The following is a 20,261-nucleotide window of genomic DNA, read 5'->3' as shown; positions in this document are numbered from 1 at the left end:
ATGGCAGGCATGTGTCTGCTCTTGTGCTCTGGTGATTTATATTTGTATGTAAAATAAATCATTTAAGTTATAGGGATGAATTTACACCTATACACTAGCTCTGTTCCAAAGCTTGTCTTCTAAAGGCCAGTTTACACTGCATCAACACACACCAACTGGTTGGTAAGGTTTTTTCCGGATCAGTGTGTTAACCCATCAGCATCTGCCATTTTTCATGGTTGATTGCCATTTGTTGGGTTGTGGAATGTCTAAGAAATGATACAATAGATACTATAATCTGGAGATTGTCATATTGGTCTGAATTAGCCTTACAGGGTTAGTTTACCTAAAAATGAAATTTAGCTCATGTTTTACTCACCCTCAAGGCACCCTCTTTCAGACGAATATAGTCGGAGTTATATTAAAATTTGTCCTTGCTCTTCCAAGCTTTATAATGGCAGAGGGAAGGTGTTTTTTTCACAGGTGTTTTCGTCCAAAAGAAGTCAAATAAAGTGCATCTATCCATAATAAAACATGCCTCACACAGCTCCTAGGGTGAATAATGTCCTCTTGTGTCAAATCAATGCACTTTTGTAAGATAATATCCATATTTACAAAGTTATAAACACTTTTCTCTCACTTTCAGTAAATGTAATACTTACAAACCATTCCGGGTGGATGATGTTGGACATATGTTTAATACATGTGTCTGTGAGATATGCTAGTCTCATAAGGTGTGTTTACAGGAGCAAAGGAAGCAACGTTTACTTTCTTTAGCAAAGGAAAACCAGTCTCCTTTTGGCTTATCACAATCACAATTCTCCATTTTTTTTCTTGTTTTGCCCTCTCCACCATGTATAAATATAAAAGATGCAGGCAAATATTGGGTAAAATTATATTTTAATGAACATTTTCAGCACTGAAAGAAAATAAATCAGTTTAGTCAGTTAGTCAGGCATCATGGATTTTTTACTGAACTCGTCCATAGTCCCTTTCTGAGAAAGTCACTTCACTCACAGCCATATTTGCAATGATCTGCGTGCAGCTGTTTCATGGCATTCAAGACCAATCCCTAACCACCTCAATGAAATATTAAAATAAATTAGATACTGCTTTTAATATAATATATTTCAAGTAAACAAATAAATTTCAAGTAAATCTAACATGTACTGTCCCATCAATGTTTGTTTCTTTTGCTCAAATGGTGTTTAAAGTGTATTAGGAAGGTAGTGCACATTCAGTCCAATGTGTGTATCTCAGAACACTGACTGTTTGAACTGGAAATGGTCCTTTTAGTGGAAAAAGCAATGATATGATGACTTAGTTAGCGTCCCCCACTCATATATATGCAAGGATTTATGAGATATAAAAGTGACTCTGCCTTCTACAGTAATTTGTCCAAATTGCCTTCATGTTGTAAGCAAGCCTGTGATACCTTAAAATGTTGTCGTCATGTAGTTCAGTAGATTTTTGAACAGAGCAACACATGCTAACCATGTTTTTAAGTGAACATGCCAGATGGGGTAATTTCCTCTGAAAGACAAAAGGGACCGCCCGCCCTGCCTTGGGCCCTGACGGAGAATGACTCGAGGAGGCCTGTTGTTTTTAGTGCTCAGAAATCACATACCTTTGTCAAACCAATTAACCCAAAAAGAATTTGACTTTGAGAGACAGGGGAAATTATGTGAGGGTGGGACAAAAGGGATAGAGAAAGTGGGAGAGGGATGCCTGTGATGAAAGGAAAAACAAGAGAGAGAGAGAGAGAGAGAGAGAGAAATAGCGGTCAGAGTTTCACTATAGATGCCATCATGTTTTTTGCATTCTAATGTGTAATATGTGCTTACATTTTTTTTTATAAACCCCTTTACCCCTTCAGTGTCTGGTTGAGTGGTGGCAGAGAATGTAAGAGTTGGAGGAGATTGACCAACAAATTGAATTTGAGAGGCCAATTATTTGACAAAGTTTGTTTACTCCAGAACATACAAGTATAGTGTGAAATGTGTTGATGAAAAGCTATCCGGACTAGTGCTGTTAAACTATTAAAAATAATTTCTGTTATTTGCAATCTGATATAAAATAAAAGCTGAAAATATAAATATAAGATTAAAAACACATTTAAACAAAATTAGAGGCAACTAACTGATTTAAAACAATAAATACTGTAATAGCATTTAAATAACAGTTAAATAATAAACCTTTGATGAATTTGGTTTGGAGACTTTGATGTTTCACCATTTACCGTACGTTTTTGTTTCCCTTCTAATTATCGTACCAATTTTTTTCTAAAATGATCACAGTTTTTATTTCTTTTATTTTATTTCTTTTTAAAGTATCATGTTTATTAAGAGACATTTAATTTCATTTGTACTTTTAAAAATGAATTAGCAAGACTACATTAATAAAACAGTGTACTGAAAAAGAAAAAAGAAAAAAACGAAAAGGCAATTTTGAGGGATACAACTATATTTAGGACTAGTGTAAATTTTATATGTATTTTGGTGCATGTACATATTAGGTATAGATTATTTATTTTATATTGTAGGGTGACAATTTTACCATCAGTAAATGGAAAATTCCAATCCTGGCACATTGTACATTTATGTGTTTTTCATGTGATTGAAAACCTGAATAAACCTGAAAATAAATAAATCAGTTAAAATGTTGATTGGCAATAAAAATGCTCTTTTATAAAATGTAAACTAAATATTGTATTTTGAATACAAATAAAGGTTGCATATCCATATAATTTGTAAGCTTCCCATGTGTAGTTGTGCATGTAAGTAATCTTAGTTTCTTTGTCAGTGCTGTTGTATGTTTATGAATATTCAAGTAAATGCCCGTGGGCCGCACTGCGGCCAAATACCAAACTGCCTAAAGGCTTTCAGAAACCATACATCCTTCACAAAGAGAATAACAAGAAGACAGAAGATGTAGGATGAGGGGCAGCAGTGAATGCTAAACAGATTTAAAACAAGTAAATAGTTTTGGAGGAGAAGCAATGAAAAAATACTAGGCATTTGATTTGGAGATGGGCGTCCATGTTTTGTAGACAGAATTCATACAGGAGATTACATAGTGCTCCTAGAGCACACAAACACCGGAGTAGACCCTTCTCTCTCTCTCTCTCTCTGAGGTCACTGGGGGTAAAGTAAAAAGATAATTAATGTAGCTGTTCTAATTTAGTCTCTTCCTCTCTAAAAACCCTGTGTGGCTCTGCTGGTAACACCTTAGGTGGACGCTACAGCTTCCATGGCAACACCTGCTCTCTGCAGGTGTGTGAGAGCGGGAGAGGATTGGATGAGTGTAGTTATTATGGGCTTGGAAAATGTGTGTGTGTCTGTGTGTGAATGTGCATAATTACTATATTGATGTTTTAAGAGACTGTTTTTCCTCATTGGACGAAGTGTAGGCCTGCACCCATGATTCATTTGTCCTTGTTATCTCACAGTAGAAGCAAATAAAGAATACAGGATATAATGTTTAATATAATTTATTGTTTAAAGTGTCTCTTGCACACCCAAGCTGCATTTAAATCCTTAAAAATATAACATATAAAAATATATATACTAACATTTAAAATAATAAAAATATAGTAGAAACAGTAATGCTTTGAATTATTTTTGAAATTGTTTTCTATTTTAATATATTTTACAGTTACAGTCACTTTGGTGCATTTCTCAATTCAGAAATGAAATTCTCAAAACTACTTGTACAACCTCCACATCATCTAGTCATTTATACACATCATAAAACAGTTTCTCATTCTTTTGAACAAGTTGCGATTGCTTTTGTACATTCATGTAACTGATTGCGCACACTGCAGTTTCCTACATTATCAGTTGCTAATGTCACGTTACTCAAAATGTATTATATAGTTTTCTGTGCAATAGTCTACCCCTCAAAACATCTAGTCTTTAGTTGATTATATAAGTCATTAAATTCAAAATGGTTCATCTAGTTGTCATAAACTGCCAAACAACACTTTTTATATTTATTTTTGCAAATTATTATTAGACTTTTTGTCAGTTTGGCATGAATTGTGCAAGTGAATCTTGACTAATGAAGAGAATGTAGATCAACCAATGATAAAACATTTCTCTGAAATAGCTCAAAGGTTCATCTAATGAATCTTCAGTTGGAAAGTTTATACTGTATAGACAGAGGACAACAGAAGAGTTACAAATTCTGAAAATTGACTTGTTTTCATCTTTGTGCCCATATTTCTTTTTCCTTTTCTATGTCACAATGACATTATTAAAGGGGGGGGGGGGGGATAGACTATAGAGTAGTACTGCATCCTTCATAACTCCAAAAAGTCTTTAGTTTTATTATATTCATAAGAGAAATATAGTCTGTACCGATTTTTCCCGGAAAAACATGACCAGCTGGAGGCGTGACATGTGGGCGGAGCTAAAGAATCACGAGCGCCAGTAGGCTTTTGCGCTGAGTGCGTTTGGAAGCTGTGACATTACCGTGAGGAAAAAAACATCATCCAAAACAAACCATGGCTAACAGTCAGATTCAGCGTATATTTATGATCCAGAATCAGATCCAGAGGCTGAAATTGAACAAGAGCAGCATCAGCAACGACGTCTTTATGTGGTATGTACTGAAACTGTATATATTTGCTTAGCGGTTTTGTAAAATGACTAAGTTCCACTTTATGTGTTTTTTTTTTTTTTTTTTAGCTGTACATGTGGAAAGTGCAGTTTGATGCCAACATCGCATGTTGTTTACTTGATGTGCTTACGCGCTGATAGCTAAGTTAATAACACAGAGCTATTTGAAGCAGTTTTACTCACTGCATGCGGTTCCAACACACGATCGTGACCCTTTTTCGTTGGGACTGCATTATCCTTAAGAAATAAACGATGTGCAAATCCGGCGTCCAACTGGGCCTTGTTTGTAAAACAAGCATCTTCGAAATGCAGGGAACAAACACAAACACTTGCACAACTCCGTTGATGCTCTGTAAAAATAAACTCCATCCACTGGTCCCTTAATGCTGTTTTTTTTTTTTTTTTGGTAATCTGTGCAGGGTTTTCTTGCCCTGGCAACCAAAAACACACTCCTTTTGTGACATTTCGCGACGCTCTCGCTCTGATCAGTGAATGTCTGTGCTCTCAGTGCTCTGCTATACGGGAGCGCACGCTCTTCCGGCAGAAGTGTCCTCAGGACCCATATAAGGAAATTCCACTCCATCTAACGTCACACAGAGCCATACTCGGAAAAAACTTTCCGAAACTTGTGACAAACCGGAAGTAGTATTTTTGGAACCAAAATACTCCTTCAAACTTTCAACTTAATTTTTGAAACTTTGTCCATGTTTAGCATGGGAATCCAACTCTTTAACAGTGTAAAAAACTCAGTATGCATGAAATAGCATTTCACCCCCCCTTTAAGGTTATATATATATATATATATATAATTTTTTTTTTTTTTGGGGGGGGGGGGGGGGGGGGGTCAGACCACTAGTAAAAGTGTAACTGGGAATTCTATCCAGTCTCTTTGAATCAATATCCCACATACAGTAATGTGTAAATTTGTACTTTTGAAATGGATATATGGCATTCATAAGCATATGGCATACTGTTCAATACAGTAGTTTACATCAGAACATCCCTCCAGAGTACACTGTTATACTGACAACATGACTAAGTGATTTGATTTTGATTCTTATCCATAAACTATTACACAAGGACTTGTCATTCTGATTGCAATGACATGTTCATTGACACAGATATTTATTTTTGAGAGACGAACTAAAGATTTTGAGCAAGAGATTGGCTTTTGCAGGTAATCCATGGTGTTTTGCTATTTGTACGAGTTATACTGTTTTGCAAATCTCAAGGATGATTCGAGAAATGTACCAAAGCCACTGAGAAAAACTGTAATACTAACAAAGTGCACTAAGCATTTCGACTATCTTGTTTGTGAACAAGACACAAGGACTTTTCATTCTGATGGCACTGATTTTATTCATTGACATGAATATTTGCTTTTGAGAGATGAACTAAAGATTTCGATTAATTTACAGGCTTTTGCTGGTAATCTGTCTTGTGGTGCTGTTTGTACAAATTGTTTTGAGAAATGCACATACTTCTTTGCAAATAGTAAGGATGATTCAAGAAATGCACCAAAGCGACTGAGAAAAACTGTATCCGTAAACTATGACACAAGGACTTGTCATTCTGATGGCACTGACATGTTCATTGACACAGATAGTTTTTGTGGTTATTGTTAATCTCTAATGTCACTGGGCTCAGTCATCTTATGCATGTACTATATAAAAACAACAAACATTTTACAGTTTGTACAAGGGATAGAGAATAGCAACTATCGTGTTTACTGGGATTTTATTGGGTAAAAATGGGTGCTAGAGAAGCATGATGGAGGGTTATGCCAAAACAGCATGTAAGAATAGTGAGTCAGTGATAGAGAGAGGGAAATTCCTCTCAGAGGGCTGGGAGTTCTTCCTGTTGGAATGAGCTCTGTTTGTACAGGCTGTCTCAGTCGGGATATCCTCCTGCACCCCCATCTGTGGGACACCAATTGGGTTTTGAAAATCATTAGTCCTTTTCTTTTCATAACTTTTTTTTTTTTCATATGGTATGTTTATTTCATAACTTTTAAAGTGCTGCATAAGCATTGCAATTTACAATGGGGTCCAAAACACTGAGACCACATTGAAAAATCTGTTCAGAACTGCTGTCATTAAAGGCAAATATTTAAACATTAAACTAAGGCATTCTGACATTGATATTTATGTTACAATTAAACTTTTATTTCAAACGGTTAGGCTGATACTTAGAAAAAAGCTAAAGGTCTAGAGGTCCCAGACTTAATATGGGACTTAGACTGAATATGAGCGAGACAGACAGAGTGTAAAAGTGAGAGAGAGTGTGTTACTAAGGAGTTTGAAGATGAATTCAAGTTGGTATATAGATGTTTATGGTTGAATGGACAGATATTTATAGAGAGTGAGTGAGAGAGAGAGAAAATATAAAGGGCTTTTTAACTAAAGCCATCATCAGATTTAAATGGAAAAAGAAGACTGGTCCAGAATAGCATACTAACATACTGTTCTTACTGTTGCTGCAGTATGTGTATCTGTCTATAAATTATTTATAATAGGTAAAATATTTAATAATAGTGTAATATTAATGGATAAAGGCCTGTTCAAGGCCTGTTCACACTAAGGACGATAACTATCAGAATCAGAATCAGAATCAGAATGGGCTTTATTGCCAGGTATGTTTACACATACGAGGAATTTGTTTTCGTGACAGAAGCTCCGCAGTACAACAGAATGACAGCGACAGAACATAAAACACATAATAAAAGAATAAAAAATACAAATATGTATATAAATATGTCAGTGAATGACAATATACAAATGACAATTGTAGGCAGGTATATTACAAAGTGAAGTTATGTATGTACATATATATTGTGTGCAAAATTTAAGTGTATACTAAGTATGTGTGTTAGATAAATAAAGTGTGTGTGTATATAAATATAAAGTGTAGTGTGTTCGCCATTATTGTCAGCTGTTCATAAGATGGATTGCCTGAGGGAAGAAACTGGTCCTGTGTCTGGTCGTTCTAGTGCTCAGTGCTCTGTAGCGTCGACCAGATGGCAACAGTTCAAAGAGGGAGTGTGCTGGATGTGAGGGGTCCAGAGTGATTTTGACAGCCCTTTTTCTCACTCTGGATAAGTACAGTTCTTGAATAGATGGGAGAGTTGAACCGATGATTCGCTCAGCAGTCCGGACTACCCTCTGTAGTCTTCTGAGGTCAGATTTAGAAGCTGAGCTGAACCAGACAGTTACTGAAGTGCAGAGGATGGATTCAATGATGGTGGAGTAGAACTGCTTCAGCAGCTCCAGCAGCTCCAGCAGCTTTATCGTTAAAGATAACGATAAAGATATAGTTCTAAAAATCGTTCTCAATAATAAAGGGGGCATATGAAATTGCTAAAAAGAACATTATGTTGTGTATTTAGTGTATTGAAATGGGTTTATGCGGTTTAAGGTAAAAAATAATTATAAAACATTATAATTTTTCACAATGTACATTATTGTTGCTCCTCTATGCCCCTCCTTTACGCTGATTGGCCAGCTATCCAGTGCATTGTGATTGGCTGAATACCTCAAGCATATGATGGAAATGTTATGCCCCTTAACCTACTGTGATGACATCTCCCGGTACGACCAGACAAAACCAATAAAACCCATTATAAACAAGGCATTTGTTGCATCCAGTGGGGATATAATTACAGATTATAATGATTTATACTGTGTTTTTACAAGTTGCGTTGCATATAGCACAACATAAACTTAAACAATGTCTGCATTTGTGATCGGAGAAATAACAAACGACAAGCACTACTACACACAGCTTAATACTCATGTTTGAATCATCAGTGGCAAATTCTTTAAACATAAAAATGTACTTACAGTCTGTGAGTCAGGAGCACCAAACTGTCCATGCAAAGCTGGAACTGCCCCACTTTGTAGAACAGCCTTTGAGCACAGACGCATTGTAGGCTACTCTGCAGGATGAAGAAACAGTCCTCCATAAAATGCGTCACAGAGCGTCACACACTGCGTGCTTGAGTGTAACTGTTGGTTACTCACATTCTTCAAAATATCTTTTGTGTTCAGCAAAAGAAAGAAACTCATTCAGGTTTAAAACCACTTGTGAGTAAATTATGACAATTTGTATTTTTGGGTGAACTATCCCTGTTAATGTTAATAAACCATCAAAACACAAAGAGAAAAATCACTCTCTGCTCTTGACGTGTATATAGTGTTTATATTTGTTAATTCAGTTCCTTGAATGCTACAAATACATCTGAACCTGTACTTGAGAAATAAAGCACTGTTTGTTCATGTACAAAATATCTCTTTTGCACAATTTAATGTACAGTATTTACTCAAAAGTTTTTTACAGTCTCAGTTTGTGTATGTGTAGTTAACTGTTGTATAGGTCTATAATTGTTTTTCTTTCCTTCTGTTGTTGTATGTTTATATTTATGTTTATATTTATGATTAACTAGTATGTAGCACTGTGGTCCTGCGAGACATTACATTTTATTCCACTATATGCTCACACATGTAGCAGAATGACAATAAAGCTTGACTTGACTTATTTGTATATTATGTGTATTTGTAAAGTATATCTTTGTTCCTATTTTTTATTAACAAAGATAAAATAAAGACAAAGATTTTTATATTCACCCACTTTTCCTATATATCTACTACTCTTTTTTTTATTTATATCTACACAGCCTTATTTATTTACATCCCAAGTTCCCAACATGGTCCAGCTCAGTACTGCATGCTATGAGAATTTTTCTTTAGTCCTCCTCCTCCCCAGCACCACCTGTCTAGAGCTGCTGGGGGGTTCTCCCTACTTTACTTTGCAGCCGCAGAATGTATCCTAATCCCTGCTATTCCAAACATGCTTCAACAGTAAGATAATGTCAGCAACATACTGTGTTTTTACAAGTTGCGTTGCATATCACGCAACATAAGCTTAAAACAATGTCTGCAATTGTGATCAGACAAAACAACAAACAACAAGAGCTACTACACACAGCTTAATACTCGTGTTTGAATCATCAGTGGCAAATTCTTTAAATTTTTAATTATAACGTCAGCAGCATAGCAGATCTAGTCCACAAAGATCAATCCTACATACACTGCATTCTTATTAAAAATAATGTTAAATATTACTGCATGTAATAATATATCTCAAAATGCAATGCATTCAACTTAATCTTACAGTTCTGCTATTATGACTAAAATGTTTAGCATAGAATAATGTTTACGGTTTTACTTACTATTCTGAATGAATAATACTATAGGTAATATATTCATTATACTATGTAGTATTCAATAAGCTAGTACATTCTGAACATAGCTTAAGTTCATTTTTTTGATGAAGTGGGGGAGGGGAGAGAAGGAGAGGAAAGCCATTTAGATATTTCATAACTGTTTAATCTTGTCAGCCTAAGGGTGTTTTCCAGACCAATATTTTCTCATAGAAGAGGGTTAGGGATATATATTGATTTGCTTGCTTTAAAATGAACACCATTCACTGCTCAGTTTGTTAGAATGAGGAGAATATATAAATAGGTTAAACCATAACCTGTCCTGCATTGTTTGTGCTATACCAAAAATCATGTGTCTTGTTGATGAGTTAATTTCTAAAGGTTCAGATATGATTTCTGACATGATCATAGAGACTTTGAAGGTGGACTCTTTTAGCTCTTTAGTTATAATGAGCAACTATACTGCAACATGATAAAACCATTCAGAACACCTCGGCAACTGCATAGCATACTGACTTCCTCCCAAAACACATGAGCATCATGGGAGTCTGTGTAATAAATGTCCAAATGTCAAAAATCATTCGCTCTATATATTTGCATTATTTACATTATGTTGTGACAAAAAAAAAAAAAAAAAAAAAAAAAACACATTCAGCTGTTTCTTGGCTAATAATGTCTTTCTTAACTCGTTTAAGAAACAGACTGCTTATGTCCAAAGACTGATCTCTACATAGTTCCAGACTAAAACAAGTCTTAATCCTTGTCTTAACCCCCCACTGTTCACTGATTCTAATCTTAGCCAAACTTTTTTATTAAATGTTACTAAATGGATGATAGATTGCAGATGTGCTGCTGCTTTATGAATTCAGAGAACAGAGACTGTTGCTACATTGAGAAGGTCCAGCGAGTTTCGAGTCCCCCTCATGAAGTGTTGCTATTCTGAGGAGCCGGATGCAGTGAAATACAGTGCTAGCTCATTATGAATTCACTGCAGTGCATTTGTGCCTCTTTTCCCCTTAAGTGTGAATGGAGTTCTTTCATATGCAGGCATCCAAGCATATTAGACTTTCAAATAGCTCTGTTGCTAAAGGGTTTTTGAAATGACAAACACAACATCCTGTTTAGTAATAAAATTAGGCTAAAGCATATGCATATACTGATCGTGTCATTTCAGAGGGAGAGTTAGACTGCATATAAAGCCTTACTTTATTTATGTCTGTTTATGGGAGCTATTCATTATCACAGACTGTGATTGTTCATAATGGGTTTTGATGCCTTTCAGTGAAACAATTTTCCTGTAGTTCTTTTTTTTTATGCACAGCCACTGTAGGAGCTGGGACACAGTGCTTTTAAAATGTCAGATGAGACACAACGGGCGCTGAAGTGAATCATTTGATGCTCACCTGTGCACAGAGACAGTGATGTCACACACTTCTGCTGCTATTGTCCTGAGTGCTAAAAACGGGAGAGTTTTGTCTCTGAGCCTGATCTTATCTGCTTGATGCTGTTTACAACTGGATTTTCCGGCATCTGTTTGTCTTTTCATTCATTTGCTAGTTTATTGAATTTTGGGTGTGTGATTAGGCATGATTGTGTGAGAAAAGGGTAAATCATAAACAGGATATGGGGTATTTGTGTGTGTTTTGAAACGGGACAGTCTTTTTTTGGTTTTGATGGTTCCCACAGGTCTCAAGATCACTGCATGAGCAAAAAGGAATAATAATATCTAATATATATATATATATATATATATATATATGAGCACACTGTATGAATGTGGATTAAAGCTTAATTTGATCTTTAATCCTGCTAAATGAAAAAGAAAGAACTAAATTAATATTTAATAAGTTAGTTTTAGTACATTACTTTTTTTTTTAATTAAAATAAATGTTTAAATTAATAATAATAATAATAATAATAATAATAATAACTACATAATATTTGTGTTTTTTTTAAATGTGTCATGGTAGTAAAATAGTATAATTTTATCAATTTACGTTTAACAGTTTGTACAGAAAAAACATATTCTGTTACCTTAATACAATTAAATATTTCCCAATATTTTTTTTAATAATTTACTTTAGTATAATGGCAAATATAAAAGTACAATATGCACAAATATTTTTTTTAATAATTTACTTTAGTATAATGGCAAATATAAAAGTACAATATGCACAAAATATTTGGTAACACTTTACAGTAAGGTCCTTGGTTAATGCAAGTTCTTGTCAAAACTCTTATGCCTGTTTTGATGATTAGTGACTCATGACTCATTAATTACAACATGAAGACGTAAAACTTGCATCACAGATAAATTAGCTAGAATGGAGATGACAGTAGTCGATCTGGAGCCAGGGGTGTGATAGAGCAGGGGAACAGTGATTTAGCAGATTTCCGAACTTGACCTGTGACAAGAAACACTCGCACACCCTTCCTGCACGTGTGTGGTTCACCCACCTGTGTGTTTGTGTATACGCCTGTCTCTGACCTTGGCACTGACACTGCTGTTGGCTTACCCTGTGCTGATGCAGCCTGATAGACAGAGAATAGAGGAACAGAGAAAGAGGAGACAAAGGTCTGGGGACTGACCAACACTGATGTAATGGCTGGTTTTGTTTTAGAGAGCGTCACTTCCTAACTTCTCTGTTCTTTTGCCTCATCTCTCCTGCCAGGATGCCCCAGAGCCAAAACACAGTCTTTGTGCTAAGAATATCAGTGGCTCCCTAAACCCACACACATAACAGAAAACAGGCATTACACTCACTGGCAGTACAAACACACTCAGATACACACAAACATGACAGGCTTAACACGGATCAGCCTCACTTAAGTAAATATATATTACAGCCAACTTATATTTATCAGTATCTTATTTTCCCATCAGGTGTGCAGTTATAAGGACCCTGTCAACAAGTGACTGAGGTTTGAATTGACCATACTTTGAAATATTACTTATTAAATCTAAAATTAGAGCCCACATATGATGTTGTATGCATTTAAAGGCATAGTTAATCAAAACTAAAAAATATGTTGTTATTTACTCACTCTTGTATCAGTCCAAATCTGAATGATTTTCTTCTGAGGAACACAAAAGATGATATTTAGAATTTTCTTAAAATCTTTTTTAATCTTTTTGTTTGTTTGTACAATAAAACTCAGTGGTGTCTGGCACTGTTTAGAATTGCATGATTTAATTTTATATAATAATTTATATTAACTTTACTATAATGATAATGTAAACTGTAGTTATTTAATTTGATACAAGCTGATATGCCATCATACTGTCAGGGTTTGGCAAGGAGGACCTCAAGTGCAGACAGGGATCACAATACACAGGGTTTATTAAATACAAAAAGGGGGAAAACAAAACCCACGAGGGGGAAAACACTGACTAGGGTAAATACAAAGTTACTGAACAGGACTGAGTAAACGAGATAAACAAAGACTCAAAACACAAGAACACTAACTACAAATAAACACTCACGGTTACACAAAGACTTCTCAAAGGGGGGGTTACAAGGATAAACTTCTCTCACAAGGCTGACCAGTAGGAACACATATGTGGAACAATGAACCGACAAAAGACAGAGCACACTAGGGGATCTAAATAGGGGAACTAATTAAGAAACAACAGGTGGCACAGATAAGGCAATCACGACAAGACTAGGATAACAAGGGGGCGGGGCAAGGGGACGAGACAACACAAACACATGGCCCAAAGACAAGGCCACAGATCAAACACAGGTCTGTCATGATCCTGCCTCAAGACTAGAGGAAAGTCAGGACATGAAGGCAGGATCATGACACATACAAATGCATGGAACATGTATCATTCTGTATGATTAATAAGCTTGTGTCCTCATAGATTACCTCCCTACCCCTCTCAAAAAATGTCACCAAAATGTCAAATTTTACTGGCATTACTATCCATGTGGGCATTTGGGCCCAATAATATAAAGAATACCAGGATCATACAAGAAGCAAATAACAATTTTAATCTAATTAAAATTATATCCAAAGATATGACAAAGAAAGGTAAATAATATTTTTAATGATGAATATTAAATATGAATGAAATAAGAAAGCATTTAAAAATATATATATAATTATACTCTCAATGTGATACCAAAACTGCCATTAAGTGGTGCCAAGTCACTCTTTTAATTATTGAGTCATTTATTCAACTGATTAATTCAAATGGCTGATTAATTAAGATATGAAGTAACTGACTTCCATTGGCTTTCCAAATAAATGTAAAACTGCTGATTAATTCAGTTTTATGTGAAGCTATGTGTTGTGTGCTGGGGTACACACCGCTATATATTGATACACAATTTTTTTTTTCTTTTTTTTCTTTCTTTTTTTACCCTTTAGCACCATTGTTAAAACTCAAACAATTTAGAGAAAAAGAGAAATATGTTTTTGATCATGGGGATAGACGGTCTGCACTTAGTGGCTGTTTATGCTGAATCGAAGCTGGATATCCATCTAAGGCTTGCTTGTGCTTGCATGTGTGTGTGTGTGTGTGTGTGTGTGTAAGGTTGTCAAACACTGAGCTTGAGTGGTTTGGGTTATCTCATTGCAGGAGGCTGAGAGAGGGCTCAAGGGCCTAAGAGGGGACCACTGTAGGTGGACATTTTTGTTTGTGTGTCTGAGAAATTTGCCTTTGTTCTGGTTGTTTATTTAAGGGTGTGGGTGCTGTGAATGTTTCGAGCTTGTTAGGGCACTGAGGGCATGCTGTGTGTGTGTGTGTGTGTGTGTGTGTGTGTGTGTTAAGAGGAAAAAGTAAGTGTATGTAGGGCTGGATGTTATTTTTGAGAGTGCTGTTGTGAAGAACAATTGTTGAAAGATATTACCCATTTGAGTGAGCAAATATGTGTGAGAGAGAGTGTGTATGTGCTGTTACAACGCAGATCACATCTCTGGAATAATGAAGTGCAAATGTAGTTTTATCTCTGCGCTGCCTTTGTCTCTGTAGTGGGCATTAGGGCTGGGAAACATGTTGTTTACATTGTGTAATGACTGTTAGCTTGATATATGAAACATTTATAAGATAAAAACATTTATACGATAGCATTAGGTAACACATACCTGTTTTACTGTTGTTTTATACTGATTTATACTTAGTTTGTATATTGTGCTCTTACCAGGAAATACATAAGAGGTTTTAGCAACAAGTAATTTAATTGTCCACACAGAAAGCAAAAAGTGCTCTGCAATGCTGTGATACAACATGGATGTGTATGTGATTATAATTGTGCGGAGCAGGATTTTAGACCAATGAGATTTCACTGTAGGTGGAGCAGTAACACTGCATTGAATAGTATACACTGTGCATAATGCCTACTATTTTTGAAGGTATTTTTTTAGTAGTTCTTTATCTGTTAGCAGCCAATGAGCATGAGGACTTACGTTTCAGAATTCAAAATTGTGAAATTGAAACTTACAGTTGCAAGTCAATATTGCATGATAAAAACTTGCAATTGCGAGATTTACACTCACATTTCTGAGAAATATATTTTTATCTCACAATCGTGACAATTTCTCAGAATTGTTAGTTCTGACTTTATAAAATTCAGTTCCGAGTTAAGTCAGAGAAAAAAAGTCGGAATATAAGATATAAACTTGCATTTGCAAGAAAAAAGTCAGAATTGTGAGTTTGTATTATGCAATTCTGAAAAAAAAAGTAAAAACTCGCATTTACCTTTTTATCTTTTATTCAGTGGGGGAAAGAGGTTTGGGCCATTCCCGAGCTCGGAGCCCTTCCCCGGACAGCACACCAAATATGCATTACAATACTTCAGCTAATTATATGTAAGTGTGGACTTGTGAATCACTAAATAAATCTTTAAAACAGTGAGTAGTAGGCATTTTTCCATGAGAAACCTTTCAAATGCTACATTGTCACTTGACCTCATTATGTTGAATGTGAGTAACTATTACTACACCATTCAGGGATGAAACACATTTCAGCATAGATAATCATGTCAAAATAGCAGTGTATTCTGATTAAACCTTATTTAACTAAATGTATTTGCAAGAAACATATACATCTAAGCTACATATTTATATTTTCATACAAAAATACCTAAATATAGTGCTAGTCAAGCACCTGCCATGGAGAAGAGTGGAAATGCTAATGGAATCATTCAATCACTGAATCATGTTCTCTCAACCCTTATAACAGCAAATTTATCAAGCTCCCTCACTCCTGCCAATCGTTCCTACACCTCTCATGTCTTTTCTCTCCATCCATCGCTCCGCTCCACCACTCCTCTCCTCTGTGGTGGCCACTTAGAGACAGGCGTGACCGTACATCCACGCTGCCTTTTAGAGTTTCGCTACCCAGAATGCTGCAGCTGTGTCATTTGCATGGCAGGGTTTGGACCTCTCACTGGAGAACGAGAGTGTAGCTTTGAATTATTCATTTAGGGGACACATAGAGGAAGAAGAAAATTGTCCTCTCTTTTTTTTTCTTTGTCCCTGTCTTGTTGATGCTCTCATGAATGTGTCAGCTCCCATTTTAAATCACATTGTGATTTTGCAGCCACTTGATCAATGGTGTTTGAAATGCTCTATTTGCTTAAGAACTAGTGACTCAGTTGTCTGGGGATGATTGGTACTGTACTTAGTCTGCATAGAAGCTTGGTCTCAGTGCTGCTGCGAATCAGTGATGACATTCTTCTGTTTTCTGGGTATTCTGTTGTTTTTAGAGTCACCATCTGTTCCCCCACAGGACTTCAGAGATGTAGCTATCAGAGGAAAAGCTCAAACCATGAGATACAGTAACTAATTTCAGCAAGTAAAGCACATCACCAACACATCTGGGCTGCGTCAAAGTCCTTTTAGGCAAGTCGTGCCACTTGGCCGCCATCTTGGCAACGCCTCCGGGCAGCTATTTCAGACTAACAAGACCAAGCTCCTATCTAAATGATTCGGGATAGAGTCAGAACTGCACTTTCACTGGTCACCGGGACATAAAAACAGCACGTATAGAAACAGCAGTGAAATATGATAAAAATCGCTGAAATTTTTTGATGACTTTGCCCCAAAATAAGGTTTTAAACGACTTTTTCCCCACAGGTTATACCTTTACTACGCATGCGCAAGGGTTCCTCAACTGTGCGCATACGTCAGTGGAACCAGACGATAGGTTTAAATGTTTCCCGGCTTGACTGTTTAAAGCAGATAATTGGCTTTCCAGAGGGAGGGGCGGGACATGTGCATACAACCACCATCTTTGCCATTACGGGTTTTCCTTATATAGTTGTATTGAGAATTGAGGAAGTGGCATGTCTCTTATAAATTGTTTCTGGCTGCGTTTTTACGAAAACCTTCTTAACACTATGTCGTTCTTTCTGTAAGTCATTCGTTCGAAACAGTAGTCTGGACCACTCTTAGCTATACCATATCACTGTTCACAGTTCACTCCACTAGTGGCCACCACTGTGCAAAAAGCTTCTACACATTTCAGTCACTACAATTTAAATTCTGTGGCAAGAAAACGTGCAGAACCAAATAAATATTACAAGTCTTAAGTTCTACTACACCCAGTGTTCAATTAGTATTCATCTAATTGAAGTGTTTTTATGCAAAAAATAAAACTGTCATTAAACTGATGGGACTGGCAAACCATTAGGCAGCAAATAATTAGGAGTCTATTTAAAGGGAATGAATGTGATGGGCAGTTTGGTCAAACTATGGCAGCGAGACAGAGAATAGTTGTCCCAAATCAAAGATGGCTGCGTCCGCAGAGCCAGTTAGTGTGTACAATTTCATAAAAGTGTCAGAATGTCAGAATAGCTACTATGTCAAAAAAAATTGCCTGCCATGGGAGCAAATTCAGCAGCTTTTACATCTTGTTGGTCCAACTTTGTTGAGACAAACTTGACGGAGCTACCCACTAAGCCCCAAAAATCAGCTGCTGGTGACTCTTTGTTTTTATGCTGTGGGGAATTTTCTGGAGGTGGTTTGGGATGGATATGGGCTGAGTAAGACCTCGGTGTGGCTGTATGTTCACTCAGTCACAAATATCCTGCTTTGTCACGCCACCGATTACATATGCCTATGTATGCCTTTCGCCAGGCATGAAGTGATAGCACATATATATATATATATATATATATATATATATATATATATATATATATATATATATATATATGCGTGTGTGTGTGTGTGTGTTTTGACATGCCCTGACATTTGTGCTTTTTTCAGTTTCTTGTAAATATCTAAATGGATACAGTCTAATCTCACTGTAAGATGCATGTATGTACATGATTGATTGTGTTTTTGAGAAAAAAAATTGAAATTTGGATTATGCAATTTCTAATATTTCTAAAGTGTTTTCTTTATAATGAACATCACTTTCTCAATTATTTACCCACTGTATAACACAGTGAAATAGCTCCTATATATAGTGACCATTGATTCTCAAGCCATCGATATAAACCTATTCAACCCCACCGCCATCAACTCTGTCATTAATTACTAATCCAAATTAACTCTTTCCAAACCTGTAAGACCTTCATTCATCTTCGGAACACAAATTAAGATATTTTTGATGAAATCGGAGTGCACTCTGACCCTCCATAGACAGCAACTGTAATGTTGCCAGGTCCAGAAACATAGGAAATTCATTGGTAAAACAGTGGCTCAACTTCAATTTTGTAATGCTATGAGAATACTTTTTGTGCACAAAGAAAACAAAAATAATGACTTTATTCAACAGTACTTCTTGATTGCGTACTTAGGGAACTCTTCAAAATGAAGGAAGACGTAATTCGGGGGAGAAGAATTGTTGAATAAATTATGTTGTTTTTGTTTTCTTTCCGTACAAAAAGTATTCTCGTAGCTTTTCAAAACTGAAGTTGCACCACTGATGTCACATGGACTGTTTTGCCGATGTCCTTACTATGTTTCTGGGTCTGGGAACATTACAGTTGCGTTGATTTGAAATACACCACAAGTGCATATTCAGTACAATTAAGCACACTTCATTTTCACAAGCTAAGTATTAAGCTTTGGCACATAATTTTCTCCCTTATTTGCTCAATTCATGTAATTTAGTTTGCAGACTGCACTGTTACTTTTCTAAGCAATCTAAATTAGAATTTTTATATGATTGATGTATGAATTATGTATTATTTCTTTTGCATTTGTTAATTTTTTGTTTTTGCATTTTTGGTGTATTCTGTACATGTTGCGGTATAAAAAGCACTGACATGCATTTCCTTGTTTATTTTCCTTTGTCTAGAAATCGTTTTCTCTGGTGATCGAAGCTCTGGACCATGACAATGAAACATCAGAGGCAGGTATGATGATACGTGTGTGTCTGTGTGTGTGAGTGACTAAATAAAATAAAAATCCAGGGATCATATGTGTCCTCACAGAAACGATTTGTAATATAATAGCAAAGAGAAAGAAAAAATGAAAAGAAGGACATCACCAACAACAGACAGCCAATCCGCATTTACCCCTCATGCTGTCTTCTGGGGATTACAAGAGAACTGAGTAATGCACGGGGTCAGTCTCCATGACTCTTTCATTTCCTGTGTTGCTTTCTGATTGTTTCTCCTTATAATTGAAGAAAAGCTCCATGACTGAAAATTTGTTGCTGCATTTTGCACACACACAATCACACGCACCAATTATGTTCTCATGCACAATAATGGTTGACTATTTAATGAATAAATTACACACATGTGCATGCTTCAGACAACACTGAGATACATTTGAATCACTTGGATATTGCCACTTCATATTCATAAGTAACCAAACTTAATTTGTTTCGCAAATATGCAGGCACATCTACTCCTCTCATCTCCTCTTTTGGTCTTTCTCATAAACTTTCTGTCTTTTTTCTTGATTTCTTGTTGTCATTTCTTGTAATTTACTCTTCGTTTCTCTTTTAAATCTGTCTGTTTCTCTCCTCTCTCTAAATCTCACATTCTCACTGCCCTCCAGCTCCTGTCATGTCTTTTCATTTACTTTACCCATCCATTCTCTCGTTCATTGGATTTATAGCTTGTCTCTGGTGAGGTGAGGCTTAGGTGGGATGATCCCGGAGTTGAAATGACGTGGGTTTGGAATTGTAGAGCTGTTTTTTTTTCCTGCCAACTCTGGATTATTATACATCCATGTATTAGAGTGCCAGATAGCTATAACAAGCTTTAACAAAGTCCGTCCTGACCCATTATGTCCTTGAAAAAGACTTAAGAAAGAGAGGGGCAAGGACACGTTGTTCAGTTTCTCATTTATTTCATCATCTTCAAAACATCTTCTTTCCAGGATTGTGCGCCATTAAGAATTACATGAAAAATTATTTTAAATTGCTATTTTTTTTTCTTTTTTTTCTTAGAAAAATTCTGGAAATAAAATACAGAATAACTGAGCAAATATGCTGGAAAATAGCAATTTATATTTTTTTATTCATGGTAAAATAA

The 20,261-nt window shown here is 35.9% G+C and overlaps 1 protein-coding gene across 2 annotated transcripts in view; it reads left to right on the top strand.

The window, feature by feature from the left end:
* LOC113118443 (protein jagged-1b-like) overlaps positions 1-20,261 on the top strand; it is a 54,221-nt gene that overhangs the window by 15,861 nt on the left and 18,099 nt on the right. For both annotated transcript variants that reach the window (XM_026287605.1, XM_026287604.1), the window contains exon 3: positions 19,073-19,130. In XM_026287605.1, coding sequence (XP_026143390.1) covers positions 19,073-19,130 — 58 coding nt within the window. The remainder of the gene's footprint in view (positions 1-19,072; positions 19,131-20,261) is intronic.

This window comes from Carassius auratus, chromosome 18, assembly GCF_003368295.1.
Source record: "Carassius auratus strain Wakin chromosome 18, ASM336829v1, whole genome shotgun sequence".
Taxonomy (NCBI): Eukaryota; Metazoa; Chordata; class Actinopteri; order Cypriniformes; family Cyprinidae; genus Carassius; species Carassius auratus.
This window is presented reverse-complemented; position numbering and strand designations above follow the sequence as displayed.